At 38.3% G+C, this 19,984-nt stretch overlaps 1 protein-coding gene across 1 annotated transcript; it reads left to right on the plus strand.

Annotated features, from left to right (window-relative positions):
• Nucleotides 1–5,017: 5,017 nt before the first annotated feature.
• LOC117405509 (klotho-like) lies at nt 5,018–19,435 on the plus strand. Its single transcript, XM_034008611.3, has 5 exons — nt 5,018–5,836; nt 10,166–10,676; nt 12,205–12,473; nt 15,450–16,572; nt 17,255–19,435. Exons 1-5 carry the CDS (start codon nt 5,120–5,122, stop codon nt 17,593–17,595), a joined length of 2,961 nt encoding a protein of 986 aa, XP_033864502.3. The 5' UTR covers nt 5,018–5,119; the 3' UTR covers nt 17,596–19,435.
• Nucleotides 19,436–19,984: the final 549 nt, after the last annotated feature.

Below are 19,984 nucleotides of genomic sequence, written 5' to 3' on the forward strand. Positions count from 1 at the left end.
AAGAGTAAATCATTTATAAAACAGGGGTAGATCCCTTTTTTGGGGAGTATGTATATATACATAATTAGAGCAACATTTCTATATAAGCCACTAGCTGCCCCTGCAAATAAACAAAGTGACGTCAACGTAGTTGTGCAATGACTTTAGGACATCATCGGCTGATGATGCTCTTTTAGGGGTGCACAAACCTTAATTCAAACAAAAAGTGGGGTTTCAGTACAAAACTGCTGAGTTAAAGCTTAGTTAATAGGGCACACAGTCCTATTGGAACAAAAGGCAACTGATTACTTCCAAAAGCTGGACATCTCTTCAGTGTCTTCATCTATCCTCCTTTGTTTCCCGTACAGATACCTTTCGCTTCTGCCAAAACTCAATGACCCAGAGCACTGCCTATTTATCGTATTGTCTGCTTTTGTCTTTTCTGCAAAGATCACCAGGACTTCCTAATGTGGAATTAAAGATTAAGCCATTGAGCTTCTAATTAAAAATGCATTTGAATGATGTTAATAGATTTGTCATGTATTTATATGGTTTGCTTTGCAAAACCTTTTAACCATAGTTTTTTTTCTATGCGACAAGTCTTAATACATTTATTTTTAAAATGAATTCATTACCCACGATAGCATGTGAACTGAGATTAAGTCAATTCACACAGCCAGTTCACACACTAAATTTAGCAACAGTAGCCAATAGGAAGAAATGGGAAAAATTGACTCATGCACATAAAAATCACATCAAATATCACTTCAATCAAACAGATTTGTCATGGCAGTATGTTGCTATGAGATAGCACTTCCCCTCACATAATAGTTACAATAGTTAGGATCCCATTATAAATCCTAGATGAACCATTACCAAGGATGACATGGATTTGGAATGATCATATGGTAATGGCACCATACTGCAATGTGACTACAATGTTCATTGTGATACCATTGGTAGGTAAAAATCTCAAAATCACTGGGGATTGCACAGGGAGTGTGGTGTTGGCTCTGGCACTCCCACTGGTAACAAAGGTAGAGTCAGCAGGAATGAGGCAGTTCACCATGGTTCACCAGCCACTACTGGCCAGATGCCCATTGAGCTCAAGTGGACGGTAGCTCACCAATATATGCTGTTGAGCACCTGTGTGTAAAGAGGAGATTGGCTTGGTGGTGGGATTGGAAGAAGCCCTCTGACTTTCGATTCTCCTGAGATGTTGTGGGGAGTTGCTACAGCGAGGGAACGTAATTGGACATTTTAAATGGAATAGAAAAAACAGAAGATGATTTAAGTGCTCTTCTCTACATTTAGATAAACCATTCATTTCAATATCTACTATTGAAGCCCCTTTCAGTAATGTGATTAACAATCCTGCTCTGTAATGCAGTTTGCAGGGTTAGGGGTCTGTTCAAACACAGGTGTAGGTGACACAAGGGCTGACTTGACTTGCATGCTAAATGTTTTGATCATTGTAGCTACTGATAACTGTGTTCACGTTTATTTTATTATTATCATTACCATTTTTATGGACTTCCTAAAGACAAGTTGTGGAGCAGAGCAGGGAGATTCTGACCCCGCCGACATGGCTCCCCTTAACCGCACCGTGAGGGCTCAGTTGTACAGTGGAAATGAGGCATTATTGAGTGACTCTGACAACATCTCCCTGTACCTCCTTGAACTTCAATCCATTCATTGAGAAATCAGAGATAAGTAGGGCCTTCAAGTAAACACACAGTTCGTCTCATTTGGCCTATCCTGCGTCAGGCTTTTATCAGATCCAGATAAAAGAAAATGCAAAGCAAGAACCTCCAAAGTGTGTGTCTATTCCTTAAGTTCCATTACTGGTAGTATTCTAATCTGTTTTTTAAACAGCTCAGAACACACATCAGTTCATTTTTTATTTAACATTTTCACTTTATTGGGATCAGCTTTTTTTCTTTAATTTCATGTCTCTCATTTCACGTATTTGTTTGCTGTGAGGTTACCAGAAGACTTTTGTTTGGTATCCTAGGGGATATGTGAAAAAAAAAACAATAAATAACTGGTCTTGTGTGCTTGATAAGTGCAAGTTATAAATATAGTGGACATATTTAATTGTGTGGGCACTATTGTGCATTTGAACTATTTCAATATCATTTTTGTTTAATACGTGTAATATTCTGGAGACCCCAGCCCAAAAATGTAATATTAAATATGAAACAACAGTAGTACTGCTTATTTAACAGTGAACATTAGAGTCTAAAACGTCTCTGTATCTGGGGTCTATTTTAAGATTTAAACAGTGGCTGATCTTATTGCCACACAAATACATATAATCCAGATCTCTCCTCATTTAAGCTCATTGGTTTAAATGTAAATGGTAATGTTAATAGGTGGGTATTTAAATCAACCCCAAACCACTTTTGAGTTGAGCTGGATATGTTTTATAAGTGTCCAACATGTATGACTTATTTTAAATAACCAATTACTATAATTGCAAACACACTCATAATATGAATAAACAACCATTTCAATGTTGATTGCAGAAAGCATAACTGTCAGTTTTATCTTTTGTAGGTGTGTCTTTTTTGCGTTATTGTAAGTATATACGGATGTTATAATGATGCAGTTTATGACGCATGTGCCACAGAGAATTAGCTCCCCAGTAAAACAAGTTTTGCATTCTTATCTCAGTCATCAGGCAAGCAACTAATGCCTGGCTCAGCTGGTGTTGCTTAAAATAATGCTAACGCTGACTAATCTTAAACAAATCATTCCAATTCACTGGGGTCCCTCTGGATCTGGGGAAAGCAGCAGTTTAAACTCCCCTAAGTCCTGCTCCTATGCAATGTCACACATTGTATGCACAAATTGCCTCTCCAGCAAAATCCCCTGCTAAATGAACAAATGTAAATAAACACAGGATGGTGTATTGTAATGATTTTGTTTATGTGAATCTACCCCCATATCTACAATGAGTGGCATTGCATCAGCAATAGGATATACAAGCAAAAACTGTATTGTGACCACTAATAGGAATTTAAAAAATAGCAAGTATGGGCAAATGGTGAAGGTACGTAAACTGGGCGGGGCTGGGTGGGAGATGGAGGGGATTGTTGCTGGGACACCAGCATCACTGAAGAGCCTTTCTGGGGTATTGTGGGTTAGTTGACAAAACACAGACAACCCCTGAGAAGTGCCCATTCCAGACTGTTGATAATAATAATATCTTTATATAGTGCCTTTCATAGTGTACCACCATCACAAAGTGCTTTGCAGAGGTAGGCTCTGAACTGTCCATTATATGCAGAGTCACTTGCAATAGGACATTGATTTAACATCTCATCTGCAGGATGGAGCACTTGGAGGTTAAGTGACTTGCTCAGGGTCACACAGCGAGTCAGTCAGTGGCAAAGGTGGAACCTCTGACCTTGAGGTTACAAGCCCTGGACTTTAACCACTGGACCACACTGCCTCCTATAATGAGGCTGCAAATAGGCTGATCTCTGGAGGCAGCGTTACATTTCAGCAGTCAACTCTAGGCCAATAGGAAATCCACATTACCCAGCGGAGGAAAAGCACTGAAGGCTTTTCTACTGTCTCATTGTATCTTGGCAAAAGCAGAGTCCAATATTAGCATGAAGTAAATGACAGCTACACTCATATAATAAAAATCAAATTAAAAGGACCCAGATGACCAAAAATAGGTGCCAATGGATTGGCAGAGTCACTGGTTACGCTGCAGGCAATTTTTATGCACCACCCACAATGTGAAGAAATCATGGGAAAGCATTATGGGCCCAGTGGGGGATGCATCAAGTTGAGATATTGGAAATGGAAGTACCAATAGGGCGCATCTGGTGGCACTGGCTTCCATCTTGAATTGTGATGTAAAACCTCCCCACAACCTCCCCAGCAACACACTGTCTTGTGTCAGAAAGAGGTTCTACTTTGCTGAGATTCTATGCATCACTACAATGTTGGCCTTCGTGTTGGGAAGAAAGCAACTAACTCTGCTTTAGGACAACCTCAGGTAAAGACAATAAGGGTGAGTTGAAAGTGAGTCTGGTGCTTGTTTGGGTCCAAGCACTACTGTAATGACTTTGGGTAAGTGATAAAGAAATGGTGTTCATCACTGAAACAGTAGCGCTGGCTACAGCTAACATGCTAGAGTTATTCCAGCAATGCCGCCTACCCCCTATTTCAACGCAGACAGCTTTAATTACATTTGATGAGGTGGAATCAGCATTGTTACTGAATTAGCTGTTGCAGAAATGTCTAAGAACCTTAAGAACGATGCCCCTAATTGCAAACGGGGCTGAGTCTCTGGTTGGGGACATGTAGATATGAAGGGGATCTATTTTAGCACAATATCTAGTAATTCAACACATTCTATTTTAATGTTCGATGCAGTGGCTTATCTAAATACTGTCGCTCTTTAACTCCCCCTATGGGTGATTTATAAATCAGGGCTATAACGATCCACCACTTGTTTACACTGTATGCTAATTCGAACATGTTGTTATGTTCTACAAAAGCCAATACAAATCAATTACATTTTACTATCGAGGGAACGTCATTTCAACTATTAATATTGCCATGTAATATGATGGTGTAAAGTACTAATCTTATTCATTGACACGTTGCTAGGCAATAAAACCATTTGAAACACCAATGTCTCTAAGTAAACCCATCAAAAACACTATAGCAAAAGAAGAATGCAAACCGAAGTGCACTTTTTTCGTTCTTCAATTAAAAAATAAAACAAAAAAACAATTGCAGCACCTAATGACCGGATGACAACATTAACAGTTATTTATTTTTGTCTTAATATTTATTTATTTTTTTAACTGACGCAGAAAAAAAACCCCTTATCGTTATACCCATCTGACTAATGTAAAGTCTTTGCCTCTTGGGTACCAACCTTCTCTGTTTCATTTGTTCTGCCGTGTATGCCTAGGGCAGTCTCTAGACTTGGTAATGATTGACAGAACCTGTGTTCTCATAGGACCTGCTGCTCTACATTACAGACTGTGTATGAGGTATGAGTCAAAGAGTAAGACGAGAACAGGTCTACCCACTTTGAACCAGATGACCACCTCTGTTTGAATGCGAGAAATCGGCATACAGTACCTGCTGGTAAACGCCTGCAGCCAGCATGCGACTGAGATATCTGTACTTTGTTCTTTGCTGTCAGGTCCTATGTGTGAGTGGGGATCCAGACGCTGGAAGCCGCACTTGGGCTAGATTTTTAAAACTGCCTTATCCAGAAGACGAAGCGTTTCTTTATGATACATTCCCGGATGATTTTATGTGGTCCGTCGGGACAGCTGCCTACCAGACCGAAGGGGCTTTTCAGAAGGACGGAAAAGGACTCTCTATATGGGACACTTTCACAAGCGCAGGTAATCGGGGTACAGGCGAGGTGGCCAGTGACAGCTACCACAATGTGCACAGAGATATCCATTTGATCCAAAAATTAAAGGTAACACATTATAGATTCTCAATCTCTTGGCCCAGAATTTTTCCGAATGGAACAATCGGCAGCTATAACGAAGCAGGGGCGAGTTACTACATAAACCTGATTCACAGGTTGAAGAGAATTGGAGTGGAGCCTGTTGTTACACTTTACCACTGGGACCTGCCAGACACTCTGCAGCGGCTTTATGGTGGATGGAGCAATCCTATTTTAGTGGACCTTTTTAAGGAGTATGCAGAGTTTTGCTTTAAGACTTATGGAGACAATGTGAAATTTTGGATCACTATTGACAATCCGTTTGTCGTTGCTTGGCATGGCTATGGTACTGGAATGGTTGCTCCAGGCATCAAAGGTGACCCGGGGTTGCCATTCCGAGCTGGTCATACTCTTATTAAGGTAAGTGATACACTGAGGACTCAGCAGGTAAAACTGTAGCGGAAAAATCGGGAAGACTTCTTAAGCAAGTGTGTGTTACTTTACGCTCAAAGTTGTTGTTTGCTGTCAGATATATTTTCAAACAGTGTTGTCCAAATGGGTTTAACCCTAGCCTGTTTTTTTCTTTTTGTCCGCCCCCCCCCCCCCCCCTTTTTTTTAACAATTATGACTACAGATTTATTCGGTATTGATATAAACACGATAACATATATGGTGCAAACATGTCTTTAAAAGACACAAACAGAGGTGAGTTGTTTAGCAAACTTTGTTTATGCTTCAAAACGCATGGGTCCAGTGTGTTTATGAGAAAACAGTACATCGTAAATATCATTGTCTACACTGGCGTATTATCAACCAAAGAATAATATTATAAATAACATTACAAAATAGTGACGACACTCGCTTTTATGGACCCCTGAACAGATATTAACCCTTACTGTTAAACACAACAATGTGCTCTACTCAAATAAATCCGAGGTAACTTCGACTAACTACACAATGAGGTATCGCGAAAACACTGAGCTTGCTACTATATGCCATAAACCTAACAAATATCAGAAAGCACTTTTATAAGATTTTTTTTTAGATTTTTATATAGGAATGACAGCAATTTTATAATCTTTTTTTTTTTTTTTTTTTTTAATATCCAGTCTTATTATCTATAGGAAACCTATAGGGACATTGTCATACAAGGATTTATACAATTCTCTGTATAATTCTGGACAAATCCTCTATGAATATGTTTTCTTTAGTTTATCATAGCCATTGAAAATAAGTAATATGTCTGGAACATATACATAGACTCCGATCAACAACGTCTGCTTTCAACATCTTATCTCAGACTTGTTCAAGGGGATATGTCACTCCACCACAGCTAGACACACTCTACTGACTCCTGATAGTAGAACAGAGTGAAAAAAGGATATAGATGTACTGGGAGGAGAATACGTACTGGACTGAATATTATGTGCATGTAAATATCTTGTTCTCGCTAAATCATCTCTTCAAATAATATCTTTATTTTTATATAGCACCTTTCATAATGGACCACCATCACAAAGTGCTTTACAGAGGTTGGTTGTAAACTGTGCATTATGCAGAGTCACTTACAATAGGATGGAGCACAAGGAGGTTAAGTGACTTGCTCAGGGTCACACAGTGAGTCAGTCACCCAGGAGGTCCCTGGTTCAAATCCGATTTGGAATAATAAGGATATTTGCTATAAGCATAAGTCCTTATTTTTCCCCAATTGGTTTAATAATGGCATCATATTAGTTACTCAATTATTTAAATGTAATGGTAATCTTCTTAACTATACAGAATTCTTGTCCACCTTTAAATTACCTATTACAACAAAGGAGTTTGCCATTATTTTTGATGCTCTCCCTAGAGGAATGATCACTTTACTGAGAAATGATTTGAAAGTATTATCTTGCCCTCTACCTTCCATAGACCCTTGTGAAACTTTTATTGGAAAATATTGTTTAATAGATCATTCTAAAAATAATAAGCGTATAAGATCTCTTTTCCAAAATGATCTAGTATCCATCCCTTATGTTATTTCATATTGGGACGGGTTTATTGAAGGTATTGACTGGAAAAAAGTTTGGATTTTATCCAACAAGTACTTATTAACTAACAAAGTTAAAGAAGTTTCTTATAAAATAATACATAAATGTTATCCTGTTAAAAACTATTTAAAGAAACTGAAACATGGTATCGACCTGAGCTGCTCATTCTGTAAGGACTCCACTGAAACAATGTGGCATTTATTTTGGAATTGCAGATACTCTAGATTTTTTTGGAAAGATTTAATTACTTTCACCAACAATAATATTAAAAAAGAAAAAAACCTTAAAATTCATATTGGTAATGTACTGTTTGGTTTCACTAACTATAAGACCAGTGAAAATAATGAGTATTACATTATAAACTTGATTATTCTAATGGTCAAATTTCATATTCACAAGTGTAAATTCTCTAATCAGAAGCCTTTCTTTTTTCTTTTTGTAAAAGAAATGGAACAGTACATTAAGGTTATTAAGATGTCCAATAATAAAAAAGCTTTGAAAACACTTAATGTATGTAACCTATTTAATATTTTTTTGTAATTGTATAAAGCCCACCCCCTGGCTTCCATTATAATATGTTCACTATTCTGTTTTTTTTCTTTTTTACTTTCTGTACATTTTCTTTGTTTATTTAAATAAAAATGCATTAAAAAAAAGACAGCAGCCCTCTAGTGGCTGATATTTAAACTGCATGAAATACTGACCAGCTGCTGCCTGCACTGGCAGTCTGGTTCCAGTCTAACATTGCACTGGCAAACTGTTTGAGTGCCTGTCTACGACCTTTAATAAACACATGCGAGAAGCTGTTTTACATGTCCAGCTACAGTGTCGTTACAAGCGCCCAACCGAGGTTTGTTGCTCCTGGGTAATTTGGACTTTATCCAGTTTGAATCCCAGTCAGTGCACCTCAATACACGCATGTGAGAAATGTACAACTCCAGCAATTCTTACTTGGGAGTATTTTCAGTTTTATTACCATGTGAACATATTTGGTCTTCAGTGCTGGAAGGAAACCAATTTGGTTAACAGGTTAACAGATAAAATATATAAAGTCAAGTTCACAACAATCTGTCACAGACTTTGGACACCATTTTATGGATGAAACAGATTCGGTAAGCATTTACTCCAGTTCAAAGTTTAAACAATCTGCTAACACCAACTATGAAAGAGCTCTTCAGAAAACACACTTTTCATTAAAGCTTCATAAAATGAATACCTTTACTGTAGGAAAATAAAAAACGAATGCACGCTTTGAACTGGAGCAAATACCTATAGTGAATATAATGTACAGAGGCTTGTAGTTAGAAATTAACAATTGTTTAAGACAGTGACACATAATGATCTGGTTCTGTTAATTTAAAAGAAGCACTAGAGGGTATTTCACAGTAGTTACTGAGTGTTTCAGATTGGTAGCATTCTACCAATTTACTCACAAAAATGTAGCTACCTCTGTGCTTCTGCATTGCCATTGGTATCTACATACAGTATTCATTCCTTCGTTCATATGTTGATTTAAGTGAATAGTTCACAACGTCTCTGTGTTTTGGTCCCTAGCATATAAGCACATGCATGACCCAAGGATGAGAACAGTAAACAAGAGCAACCAACAGTGTGTGTTGTTTCATTAGATTTTTATCAATATGTTGAAGACCTGCTGCACAGCAGCTTTATTGACAGGTGGGATTATGAGGGCATACTATTTATAAAAAGGTAACAATCTAATTACTGCTCTGTACTATAAGCCCTTTTTTCCATTTTCTTTCTAGCTTATTAATCAATGCAAGATAAATCAGCGCACAGGTGCTTTTACACAGAACAGATCACTCTTCGGTCCACGCAGCAGCCTCATGCGCAGCAATGAGTCACTAGCTGCTGACTATGGAAAATCTGTCTTGGAAACAGAGACCTAAACTTGATTGTTTGGTTGTTTGATTGTTTAGTCGTTGAAACTGCCTTAAAAACAAGGTTTTGAGATTTCTTTGTTGCTATCCTAGTTTCTAGGAGTGAGTATTATTATTATTTGTTTATTTAGCAGATGCCATTATCCAAGGTGACTTACAGAGACTAGGGTGTGTGAACTATGCATCAGCAGCAAAGTCAATTACAGTAACATCTCACCCAAAAGATGCAGCACAAGTGACTTACTCAGAGTCACACTATGAGGATTTGAACCAGGGACCACCTGGTTACAAGCACTTTTCTTTAATCAGTGGATCACACCACCTCCTATAGTATAGTATAGATAAAAGCACAATGTTATATGTTTGTAATGAGGATTATTTAGCTATTGAAGGCCAGATTTGAAAAAGAACAGTTATATAACCCCCCCCTCCGGTGATATTTACTTGTGACATTACTTGATGCTGCCATCTAGTGACAGCCAGGGAAAGTGCATTTGACATTCACAACCAATAAAAAGAGAATAAAAATACACACTGTTGTGTGCAACCTTGGATTGTGACCAAGCTGGTACTAATGGCTCTGCAGTGTACAGCAACTGCTCTGGCTTTGTTTCATGCCATTGCTGTAAAATTAATATTTAAAAATGTGATAGTGCTGTGGGCCCAATCTACCAATGTGGCTGCCCTCCCGCTACCACTCCTCTATGCAACAAAATCATTGAATTAATATTGTGGTGCTACTACATTACCATTAAAGATGGTAAGGGTATTTTACAGGTAGGCCTAAATATGATTCATGTATTTTTTGTTTTTTTTAGGCCCATGCAGCAGTTTGGCATCTCTATGATAACAAGTTTCGACAAAAACAGGGCGGTAAGGTGTCCATTGCTCTCGGCTCTCACTGGATAAGTCCGCGCAAAAAGAGCAAAGAGAATATTAAGGCCTGCCAGTGCTCCCTTGACTTCGTCCTGGGCTGGTTCGCTAAGCCCCTGTTTATCGATGGAGACTACCCAGCTTGCATGAAGAAGAACCTCTCCTCTAATTTACCGTCTTTCACCGAAGCAGAGAAAAGGGAGATCAGAAACACGACTGATTTTTTTGCCCTCTCTTTCGGATCGGTGTTGAGCTTCCAGCTCATAAACGACAGTCTTAAGTTTGGACAGACAGAGTCTCTTAGCTTGAGGATGGTGCTGTACTGGATAAATGCTGAGTACAACAGTCCCAAAATCTTCATTGTGGAGAACGGCTGGTTTGTCAATGGAAACACAAAAACGGAAGATGCCAAAAACATGTATTATATGAAAAGGTTCATTATGGAAACTTTAAAATGTAAGTGTTTTGTGTTTTTAATTATCATATTGGTGAAAATAAAATTATGTCAAATACTGTGTACTGATAGCGTGTATATATACTCACTGCTCTCAACAATTACAAGACATATTCATAATTGCAGAACAATCTTGGGCAGGGGAGCTTGCTGTCTCATTGTACCCCATGAAGCATTGTACCCCATGAAGCATACTGTATGTGTATTCAAAGAATTTGAGATACAAGCTTGTTTTCAAACTGTAGGTGCTTTAAACAACATTGTCAGTTCCATTGTGTGAGTCACATTTACCCCTCTGTAGTAGCAGTATAGACAAAAAAGAGCTCATTTAAATACAGATGCACGGCTTAACACAATATAAAATTGCGCATGTATATTTTTCGTCTCAACAATTCAAATATCTTGGTATCCTTGACTAGGTAATCCACCCGCCTTCAAATACATGCACACTATTTGATTAACCAATCTGTCCAACAAGTGCAGTGTTTACCCAAAACATTAGTATTTATATACTACAAGTAGATTCTCGCTTCCAGTCATGTCAGTGAAGTAGACCTGTGGGATTATGTGTCTCACAACCCTCTGAAGCACTGCATAGATCCTTGGAATTATTATACCAGTTACGGCTGCTTTGTTTACAACCAGCCATGTAAATGTGAAACTATTATCCATTCAGGAATACCAAGGTATGTATTGAGCCAAGTCTAGGAGATGGGTAAAACCCTGGTCATTTACTCATCTGTCCCCATACTTGTTTGAAGGTAGGCTGGAGGAGAAAGCCTTTGTTCTTGTCATTGTCCATCCCATGGGACCTGGGGACGTCGACAATAGTGTATCTTTTTATGATAACCCCTCAGCTAATGCAAAGCAGGCACTGTACAATATCCTCCTGTGCTGGATATACTAGAAACCGGAGGACTCTAATTAGTGACAGTTACATTATCCTCCAGTTCTAGTGAGGTTTCTTCTGGCTTAACTGAATGAGAAGACATTGACCAGACTACTGTCCACAACAGCTACCATGATCCGTTATGGAGTGGCATGGGATGATACCAAGGACAGAAACTTTGCCTTACAATCTGTGTGTGGTGCTGTAGTTTGCAGCTGAGTGCCCATAAACCAAGGAAGAACAGGGCAATAGCTGGAACACCACATTGTACATCGCAAAGTTTGAAAAAAAACAGCTTTATAGGTTATAAAGAGACTTTGAATGATCTGATCCGGTTTTAGGTGTTTTCATTTTTTTTATTAAATACTTAACAGTTTAAGTTGCTGATAGGTCCTGATAGTTTACCAGTGTATCACTTTTTTCCCTTCACACACACTGTTCATGATTTACAGTATCGGTATCAAGAATGCACAAATTTCATTCAAAATTAAGTTTGCATATAGCAGAGTAAATCTTCATCATAGGCCATACTCATGACCCAAATTCCCAGGATATAGTAACAACAAGAGCTTTTTGTTAGATAAAATACATCCACAAAAAAAAAATAAACTGTTCACTAATACATGCCTCTCTTTTTGCAGCAATTAAGTATGACAATGTTTCTGTGATTGGGTACACCGCCTGGTCCCTGGTAGATGGGTTTGAGTGGTACAGAGAATACAATATCCGACGGGGCCTGTACTATGTGGATTTTCTCAGCCCGGACTTGAGAAGGGAACCAAAGTCCTCCGCCTTCTTTTATCAGAAACTGATTGAGAAAAATGGATTCCCACTGCTACCAGAAAACGAGCCAATCACAGGAGTATTTCCATGCAACTTCACCTGGGGCACGGCTGCCAACTCAATACAGGTAGGAGCTCTTCACCCAGCATGGCTATGTTTTAACTGCATTGGCCATCTGGAACCTATTCAAAATCTGGTAGCAGCTTTCTTGGCCTTCATAGGCAGTCACAATGCTTGAATCTGTTTGTGTGGTAAAATAGCCCACTGTGAATCAAATTCAATTAAAGTGAATGTAGTATGAGGTATGATGTAAGTATGTGGATCTGGGGTACATTAAGTCAGTGTCATGGGGTGACCTCGCCTCCCACCTAATTTCTAAGTTAATATTTCACTGTAATGCAGCAGGTTTGTTATCCAGCAGGTATTTGCAGTAAGAATACACTTCGCAGCAGTGAATAAAAGCAAAAAACAGTATACCAGTCCGTAGGGCTGCAGGTATTAAAATTTTAACTTTAGCATAAATCATAGTAATGGTAAGAAAAAGATAAATGGAAATTAAATCATAGTTCATACGTTTTAAAAAGCTGCAATGTTAGCTTTGCTATATTTTCTCTTGAAAATCTAAAATTTCACCTCTAAAATGAAGCAGGTTACTTGACGGTTGAGACTGCTTCATATGGCCTGGCAGGGTTTGCAAGTTTTTATTTTTTTTTTATTTATTTTTTTTATGGACAGGCAAATCACAACATATACAGTTCAAACACTCAATCGTAGGTAGAACTCAAGACAGTCCGTTTGACAAATGTTTCAACCAAGGCCTCCATTATTTCAAATTATTATTAAATGTTTAACAGTTATTTTGAATCAGTGCCATACTTGCTGCCCATGGTGGCTGTACACCCTACAGTGTTATAGAGGGTATTTTTAGGGTACTGAGGGTACTGTTCTGTCCTTCACTTTAGTGCCCTTTAATTGCAGTGTCCTGCTTGGCAAGTAGCAACTATAGCGAAGACAACAGTGGAAATGACGCTAATTAACCATTCATTTAAAAAGGTTTGAATTAAAAATACACTTCTAAGCCATTTGTGTGCTTGTGCAACAATCCAGTAATTAAAAAAATGAATTCTAAAATTACTTGTCACTCTTATACCCCACCTTTCCATTCTGCCTAGTCAAAAACCTAATGTTTACATAGTTATACGCAGCATGAGAGAAGCAAATGGCCAAACATTCAGCAGTGAGACTACCAGTACCAAGGCTCTAAGAAAGGTATGGTAAAACATATTGCCCAATCGATTGTTCTTCTTCACTGTTGTCATTCATAGCCCAGGCAAGGACAGGTCGGCAGGTCAATTTCTTGACAAATATGCGAGCGACTTGTAGGTCATTAGACTTTGTTTATTTGTCTTTACAGGGACTCTGCTGCTTTTAACAGGTTGGTGGACAAATAATGTATCTGTGTATCCTTCAACCTTAAAGAATCATTTCAGCCCGTCACTCACTTGAAAACTTCTGTTATCACCTTAAAGCAGTCAAATAATAATAATTTAAAAAAACGTTAAGAATCGGTGGGGTTGGCAGATGTTTTGAATGGAACGAGGAAGGCGGTTCAGTGACAGTCAGAAAATGCCTCCCGTAGAAGAATGCCCTCCTTGGTCATATGAGCATGTGCAATAACTCTGTCACTCATATGGGCAAGTACAGTACCTGTTTCGGTAAGCCCCGCCTCACTCTTAAGTCCCGCCTACTTATTTTTTGCATCCCAGTCAAGAGTGGCCTTTTTCAAATCATTTAAACTAGCGAGATTACTTTGAAATAGTTGTACTGTATTTCCACAAGTTGATCTGCTATCTTGCACAGTAGAACAGTCTTTTTCATGATTTCTATCAAGTTTTCGTTTGCGATAGCTTTGATAGATTATTGCGTAAGCCAGTATAATGTCTCTCTGTGCTTTCTGGTAGATAGGCGCTGGATATGGGGCAACTTTCTCCATTATTATTTTATATTGTTTGTGACCTAACACCAAAAACAAAATGGAATCATGCTGGACCACCAAGTATAATGATAATAATAATAATAATATTAATAATAATAATAATAATAATAATAATAATAATAATAATAATAATAATAATAATAATCTTTCAGTGGACCACATGAAGATGTGATGCAATACCATTATAAATTCACACATAAATCATGTCCTGTTTATAATTGTGGTGGGTTGCATATTTCGATGTAACCGTTGTAATGTCAGTATATGAACCACACATGTGTGGACTTGGTTGACTGGTTGGTTAACTGCATTGGTCTGTGCTTATAGTGTTTCTCGCTACATGTTTTGATCTGTGGTGCAAGTCAATATTGTTGCCGTTTTGTTTTATTCTAAGACACACAGCATTGCCAGACAATTGGGTCAATTGTCTATTATTATTATTATTATTATTATTATTATTATTATTATTATTATTATTATTATTATTATATATCCAGCAGTGATGTCACATAGTATTCTAATAATCCATATAACTTGTATAAACTTTAATAGGCATATATATATATATATATATATATATATATATATATATATATATATATATATATATATATATATATATATATATATATTTGTTTGTTTTGTTTTGTTTTTACCAGTTTAACATTATCCTTGTCAGTATCCATGACAGCACTGTGGTTTTGTGTATTTTGTAGCCAGTTTATTCTTTTGTCTGATTCACATGAACCCTGAACAGTTCAAAATGAATGGCGTCCTTCTACAGTATAGCTGTTTGATTTGGCTGAACATTGTGTAATCGAGTTCAGTTTACCTGCATCTAAAGGTTGACATTTGAAAGCAGGTTCAGTGGGGGCAAATATTAAGCACACAAAAACGCTACCTTATATATATTATTGCTGAGAAAAAGCTTTTCTTGTGCCCTTTAAAAAAAAGGTCTCAGTAGTCACAAAGGAAATGTAGTGCAATAAAGGTGACGATGAATATAACTGGTCTATTTAATTACAACAAAGAAGAGAGGAACAACTGACAAAGTTGTCGCAGTTTTTTCCATTGCGCAATGCTGACTCGTTTTGTTGTGTTTTTCAGGTAGAAACCATACCCTCACAGTTTAACGACCCTAATGTTTATGTCTGGGATAAGTCCGGAAACAAGAAACCAGAAAAAGTAGATGGGATGGTGGTCCCCTTGCGCAAAACCCGTTGCGGCGACTATGCCTCCATTAGATACCAAGTTTCTCGTCTGCACAGAATGCACATCACCCATTTCCAGTTCTCCCTGAACTGGCCCTCTCTCGTTCCAACGGGGAACGTCTCTCAGGTGAAAACTACCCTCCTGCTGTATTACAAGTGCTTCGTTAGTGAACTACAGAGGGCTAACGTGACTCCTGTTGTTACCCTGTGGCACCGTACTGCACAGCACTCCGGGTTGCCGGCTCCTCTGGTTAAAAATAAAGGCTGGCAGAACACGGACACTGTGCAAGCTTTTGTGGCCTATGCCAGGCTCTGTTTCAGAGAGCTGGGTGACCGTGTCAAGTACTGGATCACCCTCAACGAGCCAAACATTAGAGACGAGCAAAAGACTTTCTTGGAGGGCCACAACCTCTTGAAGGCTCACGCACTGGCTTGGCATGTCTATGACGAGGAGTTCCGGCGAGCGCAGAAAGGGCAGGTGTCTATCACCCTGCATGCAGACTGGGTGGAGCCGGCTTACCCCTTCTCCAGGAACGACGTTGAGCCGGCCAACAGGGTTCTGGAATTCCGCATTGGCTGGTTTGCCGAGCCTATTTTCGGCAATGGAGACTATCCGCAGTTGATGAGGGAATGGCTGCAGCAGCGAAACAACTTGGACTTGTATGACTATCACCTTCCCCACTTCACCGAAGAGGAGAGGAAGCTTGTGCAGGGCACTTACGACTTCTTTGCTCTGAGTCACTACACCACTTCTCTGGTCTTTGAAGAAGTGGAGGAGAAAACCCAGTACAACACCTACCTGGAGGTGCACTTCATACCTGACACCACCTGGCTGAAATCCCCCAAGAGAGGTGCAGTGGTACCTTGGGGGCTGCGGAAGGTGCTGAACTGGGTGAAATCCAGATATGGAGACGTGCCCATCTACATCATGTCCAACGGTGTGGATGATGATCAGACTGAGACAGATGATAAACTCCGGCTTTACTACATGGAGAACTACATCAACGAGGCCTTGAAGGGTAAGTGTTTGGAAAACCTTTTGCTGTAGTAATACAGAGGGAATTACCAGATTATGAATTTTGTTTGGTTGGTAATGATGTAAAACAAATCTGTTTTCTGGCCATTTTGGAAGTTGACCAGGGACTGATTTACCTCACCTTGCTGCAGCAGACCCCACTGTCCAGGTGCCCAAACGGCTCAAGCAGAGATTGTTTTGGCAGTGGGGATCTAACCTACTCCTACTCTCTTGTGGAGAGTTGCCACAACTGCACCAAGAGAGGTTTTGTTTTTTAGTCAGCGAAAATAATGGGACATTTGTAATTGGGGAGAAAAAGGGGGTCAAATAATTGGGCTCGCTAAATGTAAAACATAAAAAGAGAGTTTTTGAAGAATAAAGTGAATTGCTTGTTAAATTAAATCGCTAATACAACATAGTAGTAATGCATACGCAAAAAATGTCTGCGGCAGCATCTTTGTTAAAAGCACACATTTACTTAGACATAATAAACTTTAAGAAAAGTATAAAGAAAGTACAGAAAGAACTGCAGTACTACTGCAGTAACACACAGCAGTGGTAGTGCCGAACCTGATGCAATCATCTGTACGTGATCCCTAGATTTGACTTCACTGTCTCTTCCAGCAGATGTTGCTTTAAATCCTTATAATTTTTATTTGTGTGTCAACCATTGTTTTTTTTTCCAGCGTCTGTACTTGATGGTGTCAACCTCCAAGGGTACTTTGCATATGCCTTCGATGATCAAAGTGATCCCGGCTTTGGACTCTATGGCTACATCCATGACGAATTCTATATAAAACTATCCCTCGGTCATTACCGGAAAATTATTGACAAAAATGGCTTTCCCAGCCCTACTGCTCCAAAACAGGACTGTACACTGGAACCATATAGCTGTCCTGGATGCTCTCTTTTCTTCACAAAAAAATCCATGATAACTTTTCTATCTTTTATTGGTATTTGTTTTGTGATCACTGTAGGGTTAGTTATGTATTATTCAAAAAAGCCTGGTAAGAGATATCCGTATTAAATAGTACAAGTTGATGTAGACATTCCTTTTGGAACTAAATCTATTTAATGCACAAGCACATAATCACTATAGCACACAGAGACATTTGCACTACCTTGTACTGTAAATCAGTAATTACAGTGTGTTTCACAGCAGCTGCCTGTTGAGTTCAATAGGAACTACATTACTGTATATACTGGCTGGGAGAAAGAAAAATATGTTCCATAAGTGTCAGAGCAAATGTTGTCAATCCAATGCTAGGCACTTGTCTTAAATTAGACTTCTGAAATCCAGTGATCAGTTGTATGTTAATAGATAATTTAATTTGTATTTAAAAATAAGAAATATTTTAAAACTGTATTTTTGTGCCAAATAGTTGTTGTTGTTTTTTTAATGTATAGTTTTACTTGTGTATATTGGTGTTGTTTTCGCCATATCCCTGGTATATGCCAAGAGTAAATATAAAGCTGTCTCCCACAACGTGAGACAGCAGTCATTTGTGCAGTCTAGTAGACATAAACGCCTGTCAACCTAGTGCCTCAGATCTCTTGCAACAGCAAGGTACAGCTTTTGTATTTTACAGAATACTGCACAAAAAAGAATATGGAATATGAAGCACAGTATAGTTACACAAAGTGTGTGCTGCATATCACAGCTGTTTATATTTTTTCCACCCAGTCCATGGGTATAAGCAATATCCATTCTGAGTTTCCCATTCAGAACAGAAGTGGCAGTTCACCCATCACCTGGGGGAAAAGACACCACCAATATAACTGAAGGTCAGGTATAGAATCTATTCAGTCTTGAACAAAGAAGACTACGCGGCGATCTGATTCATGCATTCCAAATCCTAAAAGGTATAGACAATGTCAACCCAGGGAACTTTTTTGACCTGAAAAAAGAAACAAGGATCAGGGGTCACAAATGGAGATTAAAGGGGCATTCAGAACAGAAAATAGGAGGCACTTTTTTACACAGACAATTGTGAGGGTCTGGAACCAACTCCCCAGTAATGTTGTTGAAGCTGACATCCTGCGATCCTTCAAGAAGCTGTTTGATGAGATTCTGGGATCAATAAGCTACTAACAACCAAATGAGCAAGATGGGCTGCATGGCCTCCTCTCGTTTGTAAACTTTCTTATGTTCTTCTTATGTTCTAAGAATGGAATGCAAACTCATATTGCAATGGGCTGGCTGCTCAGGTTTTGTACCAGAAGGTAACACAGAGAATCAGGACAAGGATTTCTGGTACACAGAGCATATTTACTTAGGTAGTACAATGCCTCAGATCATGCATTGGTTAGTTCTATGGTTTCTTTCTACAACATACAAAGTCCAATTTTATTTTATTATTTAACCCATTTCACTGTGGAACTCCTCAAGGTCTCTTCCCAGCTCACTCTGTAATTGGAAAATACTCAACAGTGCACCTCCCAATAGGTGGCGCCAAAGAGCCAGCAGTACCAAAGCACATATAGATCATTTAGACCAGGGGTGTCAAACACAGTTCCTGGAGGGCCGCAGCATCTTCTGGCTTTTCTTCCACCCGAGCTCTCAATTACTTCATTGGTCTAATTAGTTGATTAATTGGGACAAATTGAACAAATAATTATATCAATTATGTTAATTGAGAGCTTAAGCTGGAATGAAAACCAGAAGACCCTGCGGCCCTCGAGGGCTGGAGTTTGACACCCTTGATTTAGACAGTGATCATGACAGCCAACTGTGTTGAATCTCATACTATTTTTCAAGTCAGTTGATACTAATGAGTATTTGTTAATGCATACAGTAGATACTTACCAAGAGACAACCTTTTTTGAATATATACATCTTGTATTACAAATAAATTAATTATTGCATTTTTTGCTTTGTTTCTACTTTTGTGTTGGTGTATTGGTGCATTTCCTGTACTCTCTTCTATTCAAAACGAATTTTAAATAAAAACAGAAAAGTAATTGCAAGTATGATAAGTTTATTAGTGCATTTATGATAAAATATGGATTTTCTTAAACATTATGTACACAGAAAAAAAAACACGCTTTCTTATCACATATGCAAATCTTCTTTCACTTCACATACATATTTACAATCAATAACAATTTAGAACTGAGGTAAAATATGAGGTATAAATAGGTATAACATTAAATACATTTTACATTGATTCCCAAATTGCACAGTACTATAGCATCGTACAACAGTTTATGTGTTAGGGATAATCATGCACATCAGTTATGCTTTGAATTAATATTACGGTTTTTTTTAGCAGATACACTGGAATATTGTGTTTCCTAGATTTGCCTCAGCCTAAAACTTGGCTAATTGCACATTTGATCTCATTAAGGTTATGATTCATGTTATTATTATTTTTTGCAAGTAAAAATAACTGTAAAAATAACCAAATTGGTTCATG

This window comes from Acipenser ruthenus, chromosome 9 (genome assembly GCF_902713425.1).
Source record: "Acipenser ruthenus chromosome 9, fAciRut3.2 maternal haplotype, whole genome shotgun sequence".
Classification (NCBI taxonomy): domain Eukaryota; kingdom Metazoa; phylum Chordata; class Actinopteri; order Acipenseriformes; family Acipenseridae; genus Acipenser; species Acipenser ruthenus.

What these genes read in the sequence shown, in the direction of transcription:
- LOC117405509 (XM_034008611.3), top strand. Translation starts at nt 5,120, where the DNA reads ATGCGACTGAGATATCTGTACTTTGTTCTTTGCTGTCAGGTCCTATGT. An exon ending in CTGGTCATACTCTTATTAAG is followed by an intron (nt 5,837 to 10,165) that starts GTAAGTGATACA and finishes TGTTTTTTTTAG; the next exon opens with GCCCATGCAGCAGTTTGGCA. An exon ending in CATTATGGAAACTTTAAAAT is followed by an intron (nt 10,677 to 12,204) that starts GTAAGTGTTTTG and finishes CTCTTTTTGCAG; the next exon opens with CAATTAAGTATGACAATGTT.